Genomic DNA, 19,512 nt, shown 5'->3' with positions numbered 1-19,512 from the left:
ATGGCAACAACTCAGAAGGGTACCAAGCCGTACTCACCTGTCGCTACTCCCAGTAGAGGGGGCGCTCCGCTTCCGAGTCCTCACAGACTCGACGACCGGCTCATCCGCCGCCCGCTCCTGGACGTCCGACGCTGTCCGACTTGTCGAAGGACCTGCAAACAAGATTCAACTACGATCAAACAAGGATCCAAAGGCAACCTCAAATCAGAATACAAGGCAAAAGAAGTTAGATGCACACTTGAGTCAGTATGCGCCAGGGGCACATCTTCAGGCAGTGGAGGCCTACTCTTATAATTTTCGGGATTAATCTGCACGAAAGATACCGAATCAACTCGACTACTCGACAAAAAGTACTCGAACTACACTTCAGTTGACTACTCAAAACAGTACCTCCCGAGGACGTCTGACAGCGCTGAAAGTCCCAGCAATATTGACCGTCCCTGGCATGTTCTTCAGCAGTTCCAACACCCGATCCTTCAGATCATCCTCAAAAATCTTAGTTCGGGTATAACGGGAAGGACCCGCCTATCCCGTATACTGAAAGCCCAAATTGACCCGCCGCTGCAGCGGCTGGATCCTGCGCATCGACCAATGCACAATCACAGAAGCACCACAAATCTGTTGGTCTGCCTTCAACCTCTCAATCTCCCCGAGAAGAAAGTTAACCTGGTCCCCCCCGCTCCCCTTGCAATTCCAATTCGACTTCTTCACAGGGGGCCAGGAATACGAAGAGGAAGGAAAGAAGAAAGATTCCTAATATAAAATCACATCAACTTCCATTCGATGACCTTGTCACTCAAATCATAGGGGATATACTTAGGTTTCCTCACCTGACGAAATTGCAACCCCGCTTCCCCAACTACATCCACCTTTGAATCGTTGGGATGAGGTTTCAGATGAAAGAAATACTGAAACAAATCGAAGTGAGGTCGATCCCCAGAAAGGCTTCACACAAGTGAACAAAGATAGAGATGTGAAGGATGGAATTAAGGGTCAAGTGATGCACTTGAACCCCCCAGTAGTGATGGAGGCTATGGAAGAAATTAGAAACAGGAAAACCGAGGCCCCGAAGAACATGAGGAAGGAAAACAACAGATTTGTTTCCTCCCTCATGAGGAAAAGACTCCTCCAATGGATCACGTTCCGAGGTTGAAGAAGATGACTCTCAACAAGATTCAAAAGATGGGAGTCGGTGCACTTACTCGACTTCCACCCTTGGACCTCCGCCTCACCAACGGCAGCCTCATCCACCTTCCCCTTCGAAGCAGATCTCTTCGGCGCCATTAGAATGAGTCTCTCTCACCTCACGCTCGGGGGCTAGCGGTGGCTAGTTTCTCGTGGCACTCGAGGGCGAAAGCAGATGAGTTTTGCAGTGGCGGTGAAAGAAGAGGAAGCATGCTAACCCTAGATTTACTGGAGTGGTTAAATAAATAGAGACATGGGCAGTACGGTAAAAAACAAGAAGTACAAAAGCTGGGAACCAAGATCTCAGAGTTATCTCAGCCAGCAACCCCTGGACTCATTCCAAAGGAAATACAATTACAAGGATTACATCCCAATATAAGAAAATACGCAGATCTCAACGGTTTCACCACTCGAAACCACTCGATCTCAACTCCAAAGAGAACAGCCCAAGGGCTGATAGAAAGATACAAAGTTTGTTACTCCCAGAAGGGAGCAATCCAGATACATTCAGGGAGAAAAAGGCTTGTTGCAAGAAGATATGGATGGATACAGAACATCGCAAATCCTCTTCTTGCACCTGCTCTTCTCCCTGATACGTTTCGCACAAAAACAATGCCATCTCTCCAGAAGCCATCGGGGGGGAGACAACCACAGTTCCACCTGAAAAAAGCTTCGGACATGGCTTCCACCATCTCACCACAAAAACAACCAGGATGGCTGCGATGTGAGGAGCAAAGACAGCGGCCTGAGAGAAAACAAGTGTTTGTGCTGCTCGCAAACACTCTTCTAGCACCTACAAGAACAAATCGAGTACTCTCATCTGGAGGTCGAGTACTCTCCAGTGAAGAACTCCACTTGGAAACCATGTCTGCAACTGCAAGAATGAAGATTCAAGCGCAACGGACCCTGCTTAAACAGAAGAAGCATCAGACTCACAGCTCAGCCCGTGACATTCAAGGACAGGGAGGCTCACGGGCGAAACAGAAAATATTCTACAAACAGTACTCGCACATGAACCCACGGGCAAACAGTACACCGCACTGACACCTTTTCAGAAGATTTGCTGCAGCCCGGATGACTTCAGAAAGATCTCGAGAGGACAAAAACACGATTCTCCTGGACCCTTAACCCCAAATCAAGGATTTGAATTCAAGGCTCGGGGGCTGCGGAATACGTATCATAAATAGCAACTTTTTTCGAAAAAAGTTCCAGACTTCAGACGGAAGGTCTAAGAACCCAGAAGACTAAGCTCATCCTCAGCCCGATTCATCGAATCGATCTAAGACTCGGGGGCTACTCCATATGGAGTGCGAGTACATCGCGCACCATGTATCAAGACAGATTTGGGGCTTGAGCACCTCATAGCCTCGATGCAGTCAAAGAAGCACATGGAAGACTACACAAAGCACTCAATGGACTTCGAGGATGGACAACCTGCTCCGAAAACACCCGAAGTGCTCGGCTACGCAAGCAGAAGTCCAGTTCTCGAAATACCCGACAAACGTCTTCAGGAGCACTCGATGCCTGCAAGACTCAACTACGAAGAGCTCGGGGGCTTGTCAGACCCGGGACAGCGGGACTGCCCACGGGCACAGAATATTCTAGAGTAGGGAGTAGCACATGGATATTCCCTACCTCTTTTTGTATCTACCCGAATAGGAGGACAATTAGTCGGCGTACTCGGGAACTAGCCGAACCCCTCGGACTAGGATCCTAACAGAACTCGACTAGGACTTTTCATGTAACCCTGTCCCCCAAGATATATAAGGGCGGGTAGGGATCCCTCAAAAACATCGAACAATACCAGAGGGAATACAAACCACCACACAGGACGTAGGGTATTACACTCCGGTGGCCTGAACTTGTCTAAATCCTTGTGTTCCTTGCACCATCGCGTTCTGATCTTGGCGAGTCCGTACTCATAACCACTCTCCTCGGGATACTCCTTGGAGAACCCGACGGTAAAACACCGACACTACGTGGTTGTCATGTGTAAGTGTAGTGGGTCGACAGGTAGTCGTGCAACCACGTGTTGTCTGCCCAGTCTAGCATGTCCACATCATGGCCACGTGTCATGGTGGTGCCCGCATAGATAAGGCATGGGCTTGTTTGAAAGTCAGGCCCCATACAAAACCGCTGTGGTGCTGGCTCAGGTTTGAGTGAGCCACCAGGATCCACTCGATATGGCCAAGGAAGAAGAAAAGGCCCGATGTGAAAATAGATTTTTGCCCGATCCACTAGGATCCAATCGACCTAGCCTAGGAAGAAGAAAAGGCTCACTGTGAAAACAGATGTGCCGATCAAGCATAAAAGGGAGAAAATTTGTGCCTCCACACAGGTTCAAACATGGGCCAACACCAGCTCGGCAGTTCCTGCCCAACACTGCGCTAGTCAAGTGTTTCCGTCTAGCTTCTTACTCGAATTCTCTTTGATACAAGACCATTGACTCCTCAAGTCAAGTATATTGGACCATCATTTTCTTTCGTGAGATTGGCATGTTAGAAACTTTAATGTATTTAGTTTGGATGTTAGAAACTTTAACGAATTTAATTTGGATGCGCATTTATTCAATTTTCTGAACGAGTATACTCCAAAGGATCGAACATGGGCCAGCCTAGAGGATCAAAGAGAATCGCATTCTTTGACCTTCCCGTACAGTGGAAAGGCTGTGACGGTTCCTGTACCGCACCATCCCGACAAGGTTGCCAACCCCCCCAAGACATGATGCCGCCTGAATCTCCTAGTGACGCATTCAAGAGCTCGAAAAGATATTTTTTTTCAAGTGCTCCGGCTCGCCGTCGTCAATGTGCTACAGCTCCATCCACACCCTCTTGTGATGGCCTCATCTTGCGCTCTTGGTTCCTCAACGTCGTCCACGCCGGCACTCATGGCGGCAAGGCGGCACAAGTCATGGCTGGGGGGATCTCTCTGCCAATGTGGTCGTTCAGATCGCAGCCACCTCGTTGCAACCTCGATGCGGTCAATGGAGGACCTCCGCGCACTTTGGGCGACCTACCGCTTCATGCACCGTGTGTGCCGCAACACTCATGTCGGTCAGTGCATCGCCGTAGAGCAGGTGTCCCAAGAGATCGCGTGGCACGGCAAGGACTACCACACCCTTCTTCATCGCCTAGCCAAAGTCGGCAATCTGGAGGCCCGCGTCATCACCAGGGTTTTAATATCCGACCGGTGTCCGGTAACCGCCGGCCTCCGGTACCGGTATACCGGTCCGGTTTGGCCGGTTCATGGTTCCGCTAGGCGCTAGGCGGATTCTAGGCATTGACCCACTGCCTAGCACCTAGGCGGGATTAATCGCGCCTAGGCGTTCCTAGGCGTTTTTCTAGGCGGTGATTAATACATGTACAAATGCTTTTTTTAGCAGAATACATACACAAATACTTAAAACAAAAGAAAAAAATAGAATATCAATGCTCATGAAATGAGAAGAATGGGAAAAGGCCCAACTCGCATCTCTCTTCCCGCATCCTCTCCCCGTCTCCCGCACGCCGCCACTTCTCCACTGCGCCGGCGCAAGAAGCGCACGACACTCCTCTGCTTGCTCCTCTCCGCCTGCCCCTCCTCCGCCAGCGGCCAGCCCCTCTCCGCCACGCGAGGCTGGCCACGGCTGGAGCGCGTGCACGCGAGGCCGCCGCCGCCCCTGGAGCTCGCGGACTTCGCGCTCGCCGCCGCCCACTGGATTTCGCAGCCGCCGGCCCTGGAGCAGGGGAAGGAGGAGCTGTCCGACCTCACCGCGACCTCCGCCTGCCTAGGGGTCCATCTACCCCCATAGGAGAGGCGGAACCCCCCGACTAGCGGTTAGTCGCGCCTAGTCGCAACAAGGGGCCGGTTACCGGTCGGAACCGGTGGAATTCAAATTTGAATTCAAATGACGCAGTTCAACCGGTTCGTACCGGTATACCGGCCGGTTAGACCGGTATACCGGCCGGTTTGACCGGGTAACCGGTCGGTTTGCCTGGTAACCGGTCAAATTCAATTTTTTTTTCTTTTTTGGTTTAAATTCAAATGCCCGCAAAGTATACTAAATAAATATTTGTATAACATATTTTAGTCTAAATGAACCCTCCAACCCTCTTTTGTACTACTTTTACATTGTAGTTGTATACTTTTGTATGCACGTTTTTTTGTTTAACTTCAAATCCCCACAAACTATACTAAATGAACGAATTTTTGAGAAAATTTGACACCATTAGATTCTTCGCACCCTGAAGTATTTTTAGGAATTTTTTGAGAATTTTTCATTTTTGAATTTATATTTAAATTTTAAATTTGGGCCGGTTTGGTACCGCCCAAACCGGAATCGGACCGGACCGGTTTGACCGATTCCGATCAAATCGGTCCGGTTCCCACCATTTAGATAAACCCTGGTCATCACTGGAATGCATGTCATCTTCCGTGGACCTGTGTTCACACCACTCGGGCTGGGCATTCGGGAGGAACCGAACCGATCGGTTCGGTTCCTCGGTTCCCACTGAACTTCGGTTCTTGAATAATAGGTACCGATCGGTTCTTTTATAGATAGGAACCGAGCAATTTCGGTTTCGGTAAGTTCGGTTCGGTTCCGGTACTAACCGAAGGAACCGAAGGCACTGGAGCACTGGGCACTTGGGCAAGGGCTGGCACTGGGGCAGGGGGGCAAGGACGGTCGGAGCTGGACGGAGTACTGGGGCAAGGGTGGCCGGAGTTGGGCGGGGCACTGGGGCAGGGGCGGCCGAAGTTGGGCGGCCGAAGCTGGGCGGAGCAACGGGGCAAGGGTGGCCGGAGTTGGGCGGGGCACTGAGGCAGGGACGGCCGAAGTTGGGCGGCCGGAGCTGGGCGGAGCAACGGGGCAAGGGCGGCCGGAGCTGGGCGGGGACTGGGGCGGCAAGGGCTACCAAGCCGCGCTGTCGTTGCTCGCCGCCGTGCATGCGAAGGCCGCCCGGGTGACCATCCCGTTGACGCCGCCCCGTTGCCCATCCGCCGCTCGGCGCTCGCCTCGGCGGCCGCACCGCGGCACCCGCACCTCCGACAGCGGCGGCGCATGCAAGGGAGGGGAGAAGGGCGTCGTGGAGGACCGACGGCGGGCACCGGCACGGGTCGGGCGGTCGGCAGCTGCGGGCCTTCGCGGGATCTGTCGATGGCGGGTGCGGGCCGGAGGCGGGGGCTAGAGGACGCATGCAGGGCGGCCGGCGGCGACGCTGCTGGGCGCCAGGGCAGGGGCGGCGGTGCCGCACAGCCGCTGGGGGAGGGGGTCGCGGGTGAAGTGCTGGGTGCTATTGGGCTTCGTTTAGTTAGGGTTTGGTTGGTGGTTGGCTTGGGCCTTAGCTGGGCTTAATGTTTTAATGGGCTGATTTGCTAACCTGCTCGGTTCTTCGGGTAACCGAACCTAGGAACCGAATTAACCGAGTAATTTCGGTTCTTGAGAAGTAGGAACCGAACTTAGAACCGAAATTCTCGGTTCCGGTTCTTTCGGTTTCGGTTCTCGGTTACTTCGGTTCGGTACTCGGTTCTCGGGAAAATTTGCCCAGCCCGACACACCACCAGGGTAGCCCTCGACGAGTATATTGAATGCGACGTCGCGGCCAGCCACAAAGTGGTTGCCTATGTGACCATCATCATTATGTACATGGCCAATGGCTACGCTGACGTCAACCATACTGCTAGTTAGTACATGAGACAGGCGGCTGTCAGACCTAGAGCAGCGGGACTGCTTACAGGTTTAGAATATTCTAGAATAAGGAGTATCACATAGAATAAGCCTTATCATATAGTAATTACTCAGAAAGAAGTAGGACTAGTCGAATAGAAGGAAACTACCCGATAGACATTGGAAAAGACTCCAATAGTACTTGACTAGGACTTTTCATTTAACTCTGTCCCCCTATACTATATAAGGGCAGTCAGGGACAGCTCCAAAACACAAGATCATTGATCAACCCTCAAGGCAATACAAACAACCATACAGGACGTAGGGTATTACGCTCTCGGCGGCTCGAAACTGTATAAATCTTTTGTGTTTCTCGCACCATCGCGTTCCTGATCTCGGTGAGTCTCTATCTACAATTAATTACCCTAGGAATACCTGTGGTAGGCTTAACGGTTAAACACCGACAGTGACTTAATCACGAGACGAATCTATTAAGCATATTTAATTCATAATTTGACCACTAACTGTTACAGTAATCATCAGCTAATTATGTATTAATTATACTTAATAAATTCATCTATAGCCCCAATTGTAATTTATATAATTAATTTTATATTAAGTTGTTTTTTAAATATTTGAATTGACCCCTAAGCAAAGAGGCGTTTGTTTGTCGAGACGTTTGGAGGTAAGGCATCCTGCTCGCTTGTTGTACTCGACTACTCGAGCAAGCAAGCTAGTACTCCGTAGGCACGAAAAGACCCTAGTCACTATAGTCACTCGGAGGGTGTGTTTAGATCGTGAAAACTTTGCGAAAAAGTTATTGTATTATGTTTCGATTTTATTTGGCAACTATTGTCTAATTATAGAGTAATTAGTCTCAAAAGATTCGTCTCGTCACTTACAACCAAACTGTGTAATTAGTTATATTTTTTAACTATTTTTAATACTCTATTTATATATTATAAAATTCGATATGATGTGCGACAGCGGAAAATTTTGTGAACTTTTCGCGAAACTAAAGATGTTGGAGGGAAGCCCAAAAAGATGTTGGCGGAAAAAGATTCTCGTCTCTTTCGCGAAACTAAGGGCGCGTTTAGTTCCCAAAAATTTTCACCTCCCCTTTAAACACATATATGAAGCACTAAATGTAATTAAATAACAAAACTAATTACACAGTTTGGATGTACATGACGAGACGAATCTTTTAAGCCTAATTAGTGCATGATTAGCCATAAGTGCTACAGTACCCCCGCATGTGCTAATGACGCGGTCAAAGGCCTCAAAAGATTCGTCTCGTGGTTTCCAAGTGAGTTCTGAAATTAGTTTTTTAATTAGTGTCCGAAAAATCCTCCCGACATCCGGTCAAAGTGCTGATTTGACATCCAAAAATTTTTGGGTGCCAAACTAAACGCGGCAGACGGATGGATGGAGAGGCACTAGCTGTAGCTGCTGGTGTGCAGCAAGCTGCTGCTGCTCCTGCCTGGGGAACCCAAAAAGATGTTGGAGGGAAGCCCAAAAAATCAAAAGCCCTTCTCTCTCATCTCACAACGCCACGGCAAGGAGCCGCCGCCTGCGTGTCACTCTCTCACTCCTCCCAGACCCCGATAAAACCACGCTTTCCCTCCTCCCCGCTTCGGATTCCCCCCCCCCCCTCTGGTCACTCTCCCACGCCACACCGAAGACCGAGAGAAAAGGACCGATTTTATTTTTCCTAGCTGCAACCGCAAGCTAGCTCTCTCGCCATGGAGGAGATGCCGCTCCCCTCTTCCTCCGCCGCCTGAGCTCTCGCTTCCCTCGCCGTCGGCGCCGTTAGACCTACCTCCCCCTCCCCGGTGAATAAAGCTACTAGAGCCATGGAGGCTTTCGCCGCGCTGTTCGACCCCCTCTACTGCCCCGAGGAGCACCTCGACCTGTACCACGAGGAGCCCGGCGAGGACGCGGAGGAGCAGTGGCCGGCGGCTCTCGACGACGAGCTGCCGCCGCTGTTCGAGGCGCACAGGGCCAAGGAGGGGGTGGTACTCGCGGCCGAGGGGGAGGAGGACGGGTACGGCGGCGCGGCGGGGCGCGAGGCCGCGGTCGGCTGGGCGTGCCGCGCCGCGGCGCGGCTGGGCTTCTCCGCGCTCGCCGCCGCGCTCGCCGCCGCCTACCTTGACCGCTGCTTCCTCTCCGGCGGCGTGCTTCGGCTCGGCGACCACCCCTGGACGGCGCGCCTCGCCGCCGTCGCCTGCGTCGCGCTCGCCGCCAAGGTCGAGGAGACGCGCGTGCCGCTGCTCCTCGACCTCCAGCTCTGCGCCGCCGCCGCCGCCGCCGGCCCCGACGCCGACCCCGCCGACGCCTACGTGTTCGAGGCCAAGACGGTGCGCCGGATGGAGCTGCTCGTGCTCTCCGCGCTCGGATGGCGAATGCACCCCGTCACGCCCTTCTCCTACCTCCAGCCCCTCCTCGCCGACGCCGCGATGCGCCTGCACAACTGCGAGGGCCTCCTCCTCGCGGTCATCGCCGGTGCGTGCTCCTCGCGAGTTCCTGCTGCATTTTGCGCGACAAAGATCCCATCTTTACTGCATTCCCGTGCCAGAGACTAGTTTTTTACTCTGCTATACCCTTGTAAAATGTGGTAGATTGGAGGTGGCCTCGGTACCGTCCCTCGGCGTGGGCCGCGGCCGCGTTGCTCGCCACCGCCGGCGGCGGCGACGACGTCTCGGACCTCCTGGCGCTCATCAATGCCCCCGAGGTCAGCGCAGCACAATGCCATTGCAAAAGTCGCTTCGATTCTTGTCGTTTCTTTGTGAGCCCTGTACCAACCGTCGCGCGACGTCGCAGGACGAGGCCGCGGAGTGCGCCAGGATCATCTCCGAGGCGACGGGCATGAGCTTCCTCGCCGGCGGCGCCGGCGCCGGGAATAAGCGGAAGCACGCGGCGGCGCGGATGTACTCGCCGCCGCTGAGCCCGAGCGGCGTGATCGGCGCGCTGTCCAGCTTCAGCTGCGAGAGCTCGTCGTCCGCCACGGCGGACTCGCGCCCTGCCTCCACGGCGGCGGCGGCCGGCGCGTGGGCGGCGTCCGTGTCGTCCTCCCCGGAACCCGCCGGACGGGCCCCCAAGCGCGCCGCGGCGGCGTGCCCGGTCCCGCACCCGCTTCCCCCCGACGAGGAGAGCCGCGACGCCTGGCCGTCCACCTGCGCCGCGTGACGCACCGTGCCGGAGGCGCGGTGCCTATGGCGAGACCGCCGCCACCGCCGTTCAATGGCGGAGGAAGATAAAGGGGAATCGCAAGCTGGCGCGGTGACCAGAAGAACCATTTTGCCCATTTGCCATGAGAGATTGGGGCCAACAAGATAAAGAAAAGATGTAATCTTTCGCTTGCTCCTGGCAGCGCTTTTTTTTTAATAAAGGCAGCGCATTTTGCAATCATGGTTCTCGTCGTTGTGGGGGGGGGGGGGGGGGGGGGGTAGTGGCAGAACTGAGCTGGAGGTGGAAGAAGATGATTATTAGAGGATAATTGGACGTCAAGATCGACGGCCAGTTTAAGAATTATTAGTTGCAATCGTAGCAATGGTGGTGGTATGGTTCTTGACTTGTGGCCATGTTCTTGTTGCGAGTTGCTTCATTGCTCCGCTCGGCTTGGAATGGCCGGGGCCTCCTTGTCGTCAGCACTGCTCTCACCCTGTGGCTGCAAGTGCGTCTCTCTCTTCCTCTCCCTCCTCTCTCTCTCTCTCTCTAGACCTTTCTTCCATCAATGCATGCAAATGCAGCAGCTCCCCCACTCCCCATGTCATGCAAGGCTTGGATGATGAGCCTCCATTAATGTCATCGGCAAGCATCGTGATAAATTCATCTGTAGCGACGAATAAAATGTGACACCTGCTTGAAATGCTTGTTTAGTGCAGCATTAATTGATATTGCTGGGAATGTATGTCTCAGATGGGCGCATGTGCTGCTGCTGATTTTTGGTGAGCAAGGCATGGAGGGAGGGAAGGAAATTAATAGTATTGTGACAGGAGGCAAATGTTTCGCGTGTCATTACCAATAGTGCCTTGCAAATTTGATTGCGACACATGGTCCGCTGCGGTTCCATAAATGTACTAGGAGCAAACACTTTATGATTCACTCCAGAATAACATTAGCCTTCAATTCAAAATGTGCGGTATTGGAATGGTCCATTGGGTGATAATTTGAGTGCTATCATTTTTTAAGTGCCAAATTTAAAATAATTCAATACGATAGTTTAAGGAAAAAACTTGAATGTGATATACTTATTCCAAATGTACAAACAAACATCTATGTCGATCGCATCCATTGTCCATCTATGTAAGTTTCATATTGGTCAGCAAACTTAAATGTTCAAGTTTAACTTTAACCTCGGGTTCTAAAATCACATTTCAAATTGAAAAGTAGTATAATGCGCTTAATCTGTTCTAATAATAAAAAAAAGAAACAGTACCAATACTGAGCTTCAAGGAAAGCAATGGCAGAAAAGAAGGGGAGCAGAAAAAGTTGATGAGTCATCAGGCCTGTTGCACACCTGGCATGCGAGGTGAGGTGGCGTGCAATGTGGACTTTTGACCTTTCTCACCGCAACCCCAAAATGTCTACGTAGACCGGAACGCGGAGATGGGTGGGGAAGAGAGTACGTCCAGAAAAGAGGAGGTGTGCAATGTTCAGAAAAGAAAAGTTGCAGACATGGAGCGAAAAACGGAGTGATGCCTACTGTACCTCTACACTACACCATGCAAAGAGAGAAATTATTTTTGTGAGATCGCTTTAATTATTTTTGTTTTCTCAAAAAAAAAGCTCGCTTTAATTTTTTACAAAGCCACAAAGGCAAAGAGGAGTGGCGAATATTGGAGATCCAGTTCGTATCCATGGTGGTGGCAATCATGAGGGTGTATCTCGGTGGATTAGTCCCTGTATTATTGCCAAATCTGGAGCCGCATGCATGCTTTATTTACTCGGCAGAATCTGCATGCATGGCCGGCATCAGTGTGCAAACTACTCCATCATGACCAACTCATTCGATTCTCATCGTCCCAAACAAATGTGGCGATTTGTTTTTATATGGCACCTGCAGGTAGTGACTTCTTTTTCTTCTGGTCTTCTGAACTTTGCTAATTGTGCATACAGCATCATATTTTTACTACTTCTATTCCAATTTAAACTGAGTAAAATTCACCTCCTAATTAATTAAATTTCTAACCTATATACGAGAATAACCATCAAACGAAACTAGTATTAGCAATCACTTGCGCACGGCAGCGCAGTGTAGTAAGGAGTAGCCGTTAAGAGGAAAGCAAAGATTACAGAGACCAAAAACAGAGAGAGAAAAAGAGAGATGTAAAATAAAGATGAGCTTGAAGTTGAGATTTGAGCTTGACTTGAGCATTGGGAATCGGCCATTTGCATGTGAGAGAGCACACGGGCGACGTCGCTTGCAATCCACGAAGAACATGCACACATACGACCATGTGGTAGACGACGACGACGACGACGCCGGATCAAATTAAAGCTGATCAGCAATGTACTGTAAACAAATTGCAAGGCTAGCTAGCTGCTGGACAGAGATGAGCCGGATGATCAGCTCGTCCAAACGGAAACCATCCGGGTTGCAAAGGGCTTTGCTCGTAGTCTCCTGCTTGGACTCTTGTAGGCTTTGACCTCGATGCCAGAGAATTACACTGATGGCGCTGAGCTGAGGGGCCTTTGGCTTTGCTTTCCTCCAAAGACTAGACGCCTCAAAGGAGTGAGTGTCACCCTGTCCCCCTCTCCGTGGCGCCTTCTTTGTGGTAACTGCATGAGCGGGATTGCGTTTTGGCAAGTTGCTTCTGGAAGCTGGAGTACGAGTGGTATCTTTCTTTCTTTTCTTTTTTTTTTGGTCTTTGGAGCGCAGCTACATGTATGAAATGACAAGGTTAAAAAGAAGGGTGCGGATGTCAAGACAAAGTGCATGTTACCACTAAACAACTTTTTTTTTTTTTTGAAGGAAACCACTAAACAACTTTGCCATTCACCCCCACCACAAAAAGATATTGAGTACCAATGCCTCATCTCTTTGTGGACCTGCCAATTGCCAATTGCTGCTCCTCAATCATCACTTTTTCATTAAAACTAGACGACGTGCTAGTTAAAAGTCGACTCTGCTCTAGATTGTACATGTAGTCCAAACCGCCGTGAATTTTTAGTTAAGATGCTTATAACATTGAAATGGTTGAGATGCATTTGAATTATTTTTCGCCGGATACAATTAACAGTAGGGTCGCTACAACAATACATCATAGCTGCCATAGAAAGTTCGATTAAAAATGGTATGGCGAGAGCAAAGCAAGTCAAATACCCTGCCACATATGAAGAAGCATGCATCATTTTCTCCACAAATGAAGCATGGAATGATTGACGAATATGTCATGTTGTTGACTGCAGGACCATGCCTTGACCAATGTGTCGATTGGCACTATATTTCTACATTTGTGCTTTGTGCCTGTCATCCTACTCTTTCTGCCAACAAGCTGTTTTTCAGAGTTTCCTACGGTTTGAGAGCACCTATTAGTACTTATAAAGTGCACCTACACCTGCAAACTATAAACCACCAAAGCACTTGTACACACACAAAACAATTTGGTTCTGTTCGTACCTACAGCTGTAGAATTCACCTAGGCCTAATTGTAGCCTGTGGAAAAGCTCATACACGTATAGAGGCTTTGGAAGCAAAAGGTAGTTGTGCACAGAGCATTTGCCACATTGGTGAAAATACTGGTTACTGTATCTATTTGCCATGAGAAAGACAAACCAAAGCTTCTCCACAGTCTAAAGGGGGAGCCTGTGTAGAGGTCTTCTTCCCATGTGCTATGTACCTTTTCCCTCTCAAATCATTTGTTTGTCTTTACCTGCTTCCAAGGCATTATTATAAGCCCAATCACCATTTGTCCATGCGTAATCACCATTTGCCATGGAACGGTGCTTTATGTGGACTAATTAAACAAATGCTACGAGTGCTATGTGCTAATGAAAGGTGCAGCTTTATTTGGTCTTGTGATGGAGCAGACCAGACAAGTCAGGAAGAAGGGGAAGAGGAAAAACTAGAAAGGCAGTGCAGGGCAGGGAGCAGAGCATGCATGCAGGAGGAAGTGGGCACAGCCAGAGCACAGAGGGCCTGTGTGCCTGCCCTTGACCTACCAGCATACTCGTACTCCAGGAGTAAAACTCTAGGCTTACCCCCATGGTGTACCTACAGGTCAAGTACATACTGCACTACTGCAGGCAGGCCCCTACAGCTCCATACAGGGAAATACTGACAAGTTTTTGTTTAAAGTGTGCATAAGAGCACTGTTTCTTTCTTGCAAGACTATTGCCTTGGGCAAAGTATTATATTCATGTCCTTTAATTAATCAATAAGATTTCCTATGCGCACTTCTTTTTCACAACTGTAGTCCGTGTTAAAAGTTGGAACGTGTGGAAATGACATTCATATATGGGGATTTATATTAACGATGCCGGTGACCTGTACAGTTGTGATGAAATAGTTCTCTCAAATTTAAGTCTATGCCATTTTTACAATACATAACTTTAAAGAATATACAACAGCTATTTGCGACAAGTACTGCCTCCATCAAATTATTTATCACCTGCGTGTTCTTTGAAGATTTAAACTTATATGTTCATCACAGCTTAGTCAAATTTCAAGTATATTTTAGCTTGCAGGATTATATAAATAGATTCATATTTCAAATTACGTCCACCGATATATTTGGTGTATTTACAAAGCACAAACTGTATGTCAAAACTTGACTTGAAAGACCAGGCCAAAATCAAATGCTCCCAGTGATTGTCATTTTGTCACATTTGACTCAAGTCCATTTTCTTCCTGTGAACAAAAGTTAGTAGCCTACACTACACCTTTCTCAGGGTTACTCGAAACTTATGGCGGCTAGAGACATGTTTGCTCCTTTTGGTTCTTGAAATTAAGGTGGTTAAACACGAGGTGATTGGGACAGTGCTGTGTTCCTGTGTGTAGGCTCTCTTGGTGGTGCATGCACTTTTGTAGGGAGTGGGGGCGATGGGGGCAGTTGAGACTGGATTTCATATATCCTTTTTTTTATTTGCAGCGAAAGTGAAAGGAAGAACACAGGGCCGGCCGTCCGGCCCAGCCAGCACACATCGCAAGGACCACACTGGTTGGGCACTGGGAAACACTGCCCAAAGTGAGAAGCTGAAGTGAAGTGAGGCACTGTCTGAAGTGAAGTGAGGCACTGTCTAGATCTTTAAACGTAAATCTCGTAAACACAAAAAAAATATTACATCGAATATTTTGACACATGCATGGAGTACTAAATAAAATCTATTTATAAAATTTTTTGTATGGATGGGCTGTAAATCGCGAAACGAATCTAATGAGCCTACTTAATCCATGATTTGCAACAGTGATGCTACAGTAATCATCCGTTAATTATGAATTAGTCATGAATTAATTAGTACCATTAGATTCGTCTCGCGATTTACAACCCATCTTTGTAAAAAATTTTGTAAATAGACTTCATTTAGTACTCCAAATTAGCAAGATTCCATCGCAAAAAATTTTTGCGTTGGAAATAAACACGGCTTGACGAATTTTTTTATTTTTAACCTATTTTTTAATTTTATTTTAAAAGTAACCCACCTGGATATATATTTGCAGATCTAACTCTTTTGGTCGCGCCGGTCTGCGTGGCGTGATAAAAACACGCTGTCGCGCCACATGCATTTGCGTGACAAGATGTGCCACGTTGGCACGCTTTGGAGCGCTCGGAAGGGGTCTGCCAGCTCATATTCCACGTGTCAACATTGTCACGCCACTCCCACCGGCGTGACAGTACAGCCTTGTCACGCCACCCCCGCTGGCGTGACAAGGTCTGACTTTAGAAAAATCATATCTTTTTCATACAAACTCGGATGAAGATGATTTTTATATGAAAATTGTAGCTCTCAACGAGATCTACAACTTTGTAGTTTTGAATTTTTTTTCATTTTAAGTTATTAAGATGGTTAAATAATTGATTTAAACTTTTGATAGCATATTAAACACTTTACTTCTATCGGATCATCTCTAACTTGACATGTTTATCATGGTTCTACAAATTAAGTTCTATATAATGTTTGATATATGAAATAATATAGACTAAATAATAATAGTTCGATAAGAGATACAATGAGAAATCAAACTATATCATCCTTGTGTATGAAATATAATGCAACACCCTAGATATTAATTATAGCTATAACCTAGATCAAGTATTTTTTTGAAAGATTAAGATATTAAAATATGATAACAGTTTGAAAAAGATACAAATGTGTAAGTTTTATACTAGTAATTAATGGTTTAGATGAAATGAGTACTTTGTTGTTCTCCATCTTATGGCTTTCTTTTCATTGTATCTCCTTTGGTCAGCGTAATGCTTATCGATTGCACTGCTTGGTTTGGCTAGCCAAGATCATCGCTCAAGGTGCCTCCATGGTCCCACCACTCTAGATATATATTATATTAATAAGCAAGTGTTGTTATAGAAAAAAAGAGAGCCACCACGTTCGTCGAGAGTGTCTAGAAATTTATACATTAATCTAAAAAGGAGAAGGATTTACACAATTGTATTTTACGAAGAACTAATGATCTAAACTGACTCAAAAGCCATATCATATACAATTGAAAAATATCCAATTTCATAATTAAAGAATTAAAAAAATTAGAATATAATTATAGAGTCCATGCCGAATACAAAAATTCGTCAGACTTTCCCACCCAATCAAGACTACGCCGTATGGCACGTCTAATGGGGATCAAAACAGGTTGATCCTGATAGATGGAAGTAAAATGATGGGGCATGATGATGGGTCAAAACAACATAATATATGGATGCAAAAGAATGACACAATTATTGATTGATTTATATGCTTATTTGTATATGGGCTTCCAACAACGTCAGGGACCGCAAGAAATTCGGCACAACGATAGTAGAGAAGTCTCCATACAGGTGGTGGTGGCAAAACGGTTGTACATATGCACATGTAACTTCGGAGTTGATTTGTACAAAATAGATATAATGTATATGCACGTAATTTGATAGGTAATGTGAAAATATATATAATAAGACTTAGTGATGTATAGTGGTTGAAGAACAAACTCTAGGAGAACAAACAAAATAGCCTGCTACAACAAAGTATTTATAATAAAAAAACAAAATGTAGCAAAACTAGCCACGCTATTAGCATGGACCAACTCACAAGTTAAAGCTATAATTAATAATACCTAGAGTGTTGCATTATATTCCGTACTCAATGTTGATATAGTTTGATTTCTCATTGTATCTCTTATCGAACTATTATTATTTAGTCCATATTATTTCATATATCAAATATTATATAGAACTTAATTTGTAGAACCATGATAAACATGTCAAGTTAGAGATGATCCGATAGAGGTAAAGTGCTTAATATACTGTCAAAAGTTTAAATTAATTATTTAACCATCTTAATGACTTCAAATGAAAAAACTCAAAACTACAAAGTTGTAGATCTCGTTGAGAGCTACAATTTTTGTATAAAAATCATCTCCATCCGAGTTAGTATGAAAAAGATATGATTTTTCTAAAGTCAGACCTTGTCACGCCAGCTGGGGTGGCGTGACAAGGCTGTACTATCATGTCGGTGGGAGTGACGTGACAAGATTGACACGTGGAATATGAGATGGCAGACCCCTTCCGAGCGCTCCGAAGTGTGCCAACGTGGCACATCTTGTCACGCCAATGCATGTGGCGCGACAGCGTGTTTTTGTCACGCCACGCAGACCGGCGCGACCAAAAGGGTTAGATCTGCAAATATATATCTAGGTGGGTTATTTTTAAAATAAAATTGAAAAATAAGTTAAAAATAAAAAATATTCCGGCCTGAAGGAGGCGCTTCAAAGCAACCAAGCACGCTGCACTGTGCACCAACCAACCAAACAAACCAAAGCCTCTCCCTCCCTCCCTCCCTCCCTCCCTCCTTCTCCATCAGAGTGAACGCACGCAATGGGTCTGCAGGTACGCATGCTGCCATCGAGTTGGCATGCGCCGGCCGGGCTTCTCTATTGGAATGGCTCCAGCAGGCAGCAGCTCCTGCTCTTCACGAGCACAGCAACCTCACCACTCGATTGTTGCCAGTAGGCAGGAAGAAGTGAGAGCATGCAGTGCAACACAACAAAACAAAGGCTATGCAATGCAATCCCTTTGCTTGTACAGTTGTACTGGCCAAAGCTACGGTTGATGTGCCAATGCCATGGGCAGGCAATTCCAACAAGCTTGTGGACACATGTGTCTCTCTCTTTGTAGTTAACCAGCTATGCTAGCTGTTCTATGATTTTTATTTTTTGGATTTTTGCTGGTGGTGTCACACAATATAGCTACTGCTGAGTCGATGAAATGCGGGGTCCGCCTGTCAGCACCTCGGATTGGCAACTCAAAATTTTAGCCATCCTATCGAATCCCGAATTTCATTTTGCATTTTTGAATTTGAAACGCGCCGGTGAGGTGCCTGCACCTTGTGCTTTGGAGAGGATCCGCAAGTCAATAGCACATAGAATTATACAAAGCCATTGTTTTCTCCAACATTTGTGTTGCACGCGTTGGATATAGACAATGGTCCAAAAACAAGAGGTAAGGTAAGGACAAGAGTAGGTACATACAAAAGGGAACACTGGTTGACAATCTAAAAGGCTACCCATGTCCCACATGGACTTAGGGTGTGCATCCAAGCATATGAACGGGGACAGGGATTGGCCTCCATACATGTTCTGGTTCAGATGCATGATCCCCTGGCAAGCACGCGCATCGTGGGACGAACTGTGTATGTGTGGAGGAATTTGGGGCCGTGCTATTGACAAGATGGCGGTATCAATACAGAAAGATCAACAGAGTAGAATAGCAAGATGGTAGTCAAGAGGCCACTCTTTCTACACACATTGACAAATTGGACCATCTTCCTCGCGAACATCGGAATTTGGATCACAAAACAACACCGCATAGGAAGTCATTTCCATTTTAAATCACTCCTCGTGCAAACCTTCAAACTCCTCATAGTGATGCTCCTTACACTGCTAGAAAAATAAGCATTCGTCCCTGCACATTAGTACCGGTTAACTTTTGGTCTGGTACTAAAATCGCCCCGGATCATTTTAATACCGGGTCCAAATTTAAACACTCCCGGTGCCACTTTAGTACCGGCCAAGACACCAGCCGGTATTAAATGTCACCTTTTAGTACCGGCCGATGTCGTGGCCCGGTACTAAAGTGGTGCGGTCATTTAGTACCGGACCAAGATACCGGCCGGTACTAAAAGACAACATTTAGTACTAGTCGGTATCTTGGCTCGGTACTAAATGGTACTCCACGGGTTATTCAAAAGAAAAGCATCCTCCATTGAACCACATGGTGTTCCTAGGTGGGATGGTAAAAAAGCTACGCGTGAGACCGGTGGTTGCTGGTTCGAATTCCTGTGACTGCGGAGGCGCATTTATCTGGGATTTTATTTTTTCTAGGTAGAGCTTTTAGTACCAGCTGCTGCGGCCGGTACTATTGCTTCTTTTTCTTTAGTGTTATGATTTTTTGTGTCCAAAAAAAATGTTAAGCCTATTTTAAGTTATTAAGTACCGTGTCTGATTATTCTCAAAAAAAAAGTACCGTGTCTGA

At 47.5% G+C, this 19,512-nt stretch overlaps 1 protein-coding gene across 1 annotated transcript; it reads left to right on the top strand.

The window, feature by feature from the left end:
* Positions 1–8,456: 8,456 nt before the first annotated feature.
* On the top strand, positions 8,457–10,237 carry LOC120672516 (cyclin-D3-2-like). Its single transcript, XM_039952951.1, has 3 exons — positions 8,457–9,331; positions 9,448–9,560; positions 9,650–10,237. The coding sequence occupies exons 1-3, from the start codon at positions 8,683–8,685 to the stop codon at positions 10,013–10,015; spliced, it is 1,128 nt and encodes a 375-aa protein (XP_039808885.1). The 5' UTR covers positions 8,457–8,682; the 3' UTR covers positions 10,016–10,237.
* The last annotated feature ends 9,275 nt before the right edge of the window (positions 10,238–19,512 follow it).

The sequence above is a fragment of the Panicum virgatum genome, chromosome 2K (genome assembly GCF_016808335.1).
Source record: "Panicum virgatum strain AP13 chromosome 2K, P.virgatum_v5, whole genome shotgun sequence".
In the NCBI taxonomy this organism is placed as follows: Eukaryota; Viridiplantae; Streptophyta; class Magnoliopsida; order Poales; family Poaceae; genus Panicum; species Panicum virgatum.
This window is presented reverse-complemented; position numbering and strand designations above follow the sequence as displayed.

Bases quoted from the DNA above. Each gene is read 5' to 3' on its own strand.
- LOC120672516 (XM_039952951.1), top strand. From the start codon at position 8,683: ATGGAGGCTTTCGCCGCGCTGTTCGACCCCCTCTACTGCCCCGAGGAG. The intron at 9,332-9,447 runs GTGCGTGCTCCT...AAAATGTGGTAG, and splicing joins CCTCCTCGCGGTCATCGCCG to ATTGGAGGTGGCCTCGGTAC. The intron at 9,561-9,649 runs GTCAGCGCAGCA...GCGACGTCGCAG, and splicing joins CGCTCATCAATGCCCCCGAG to GACGAGGCCGCGGAGTGCGC.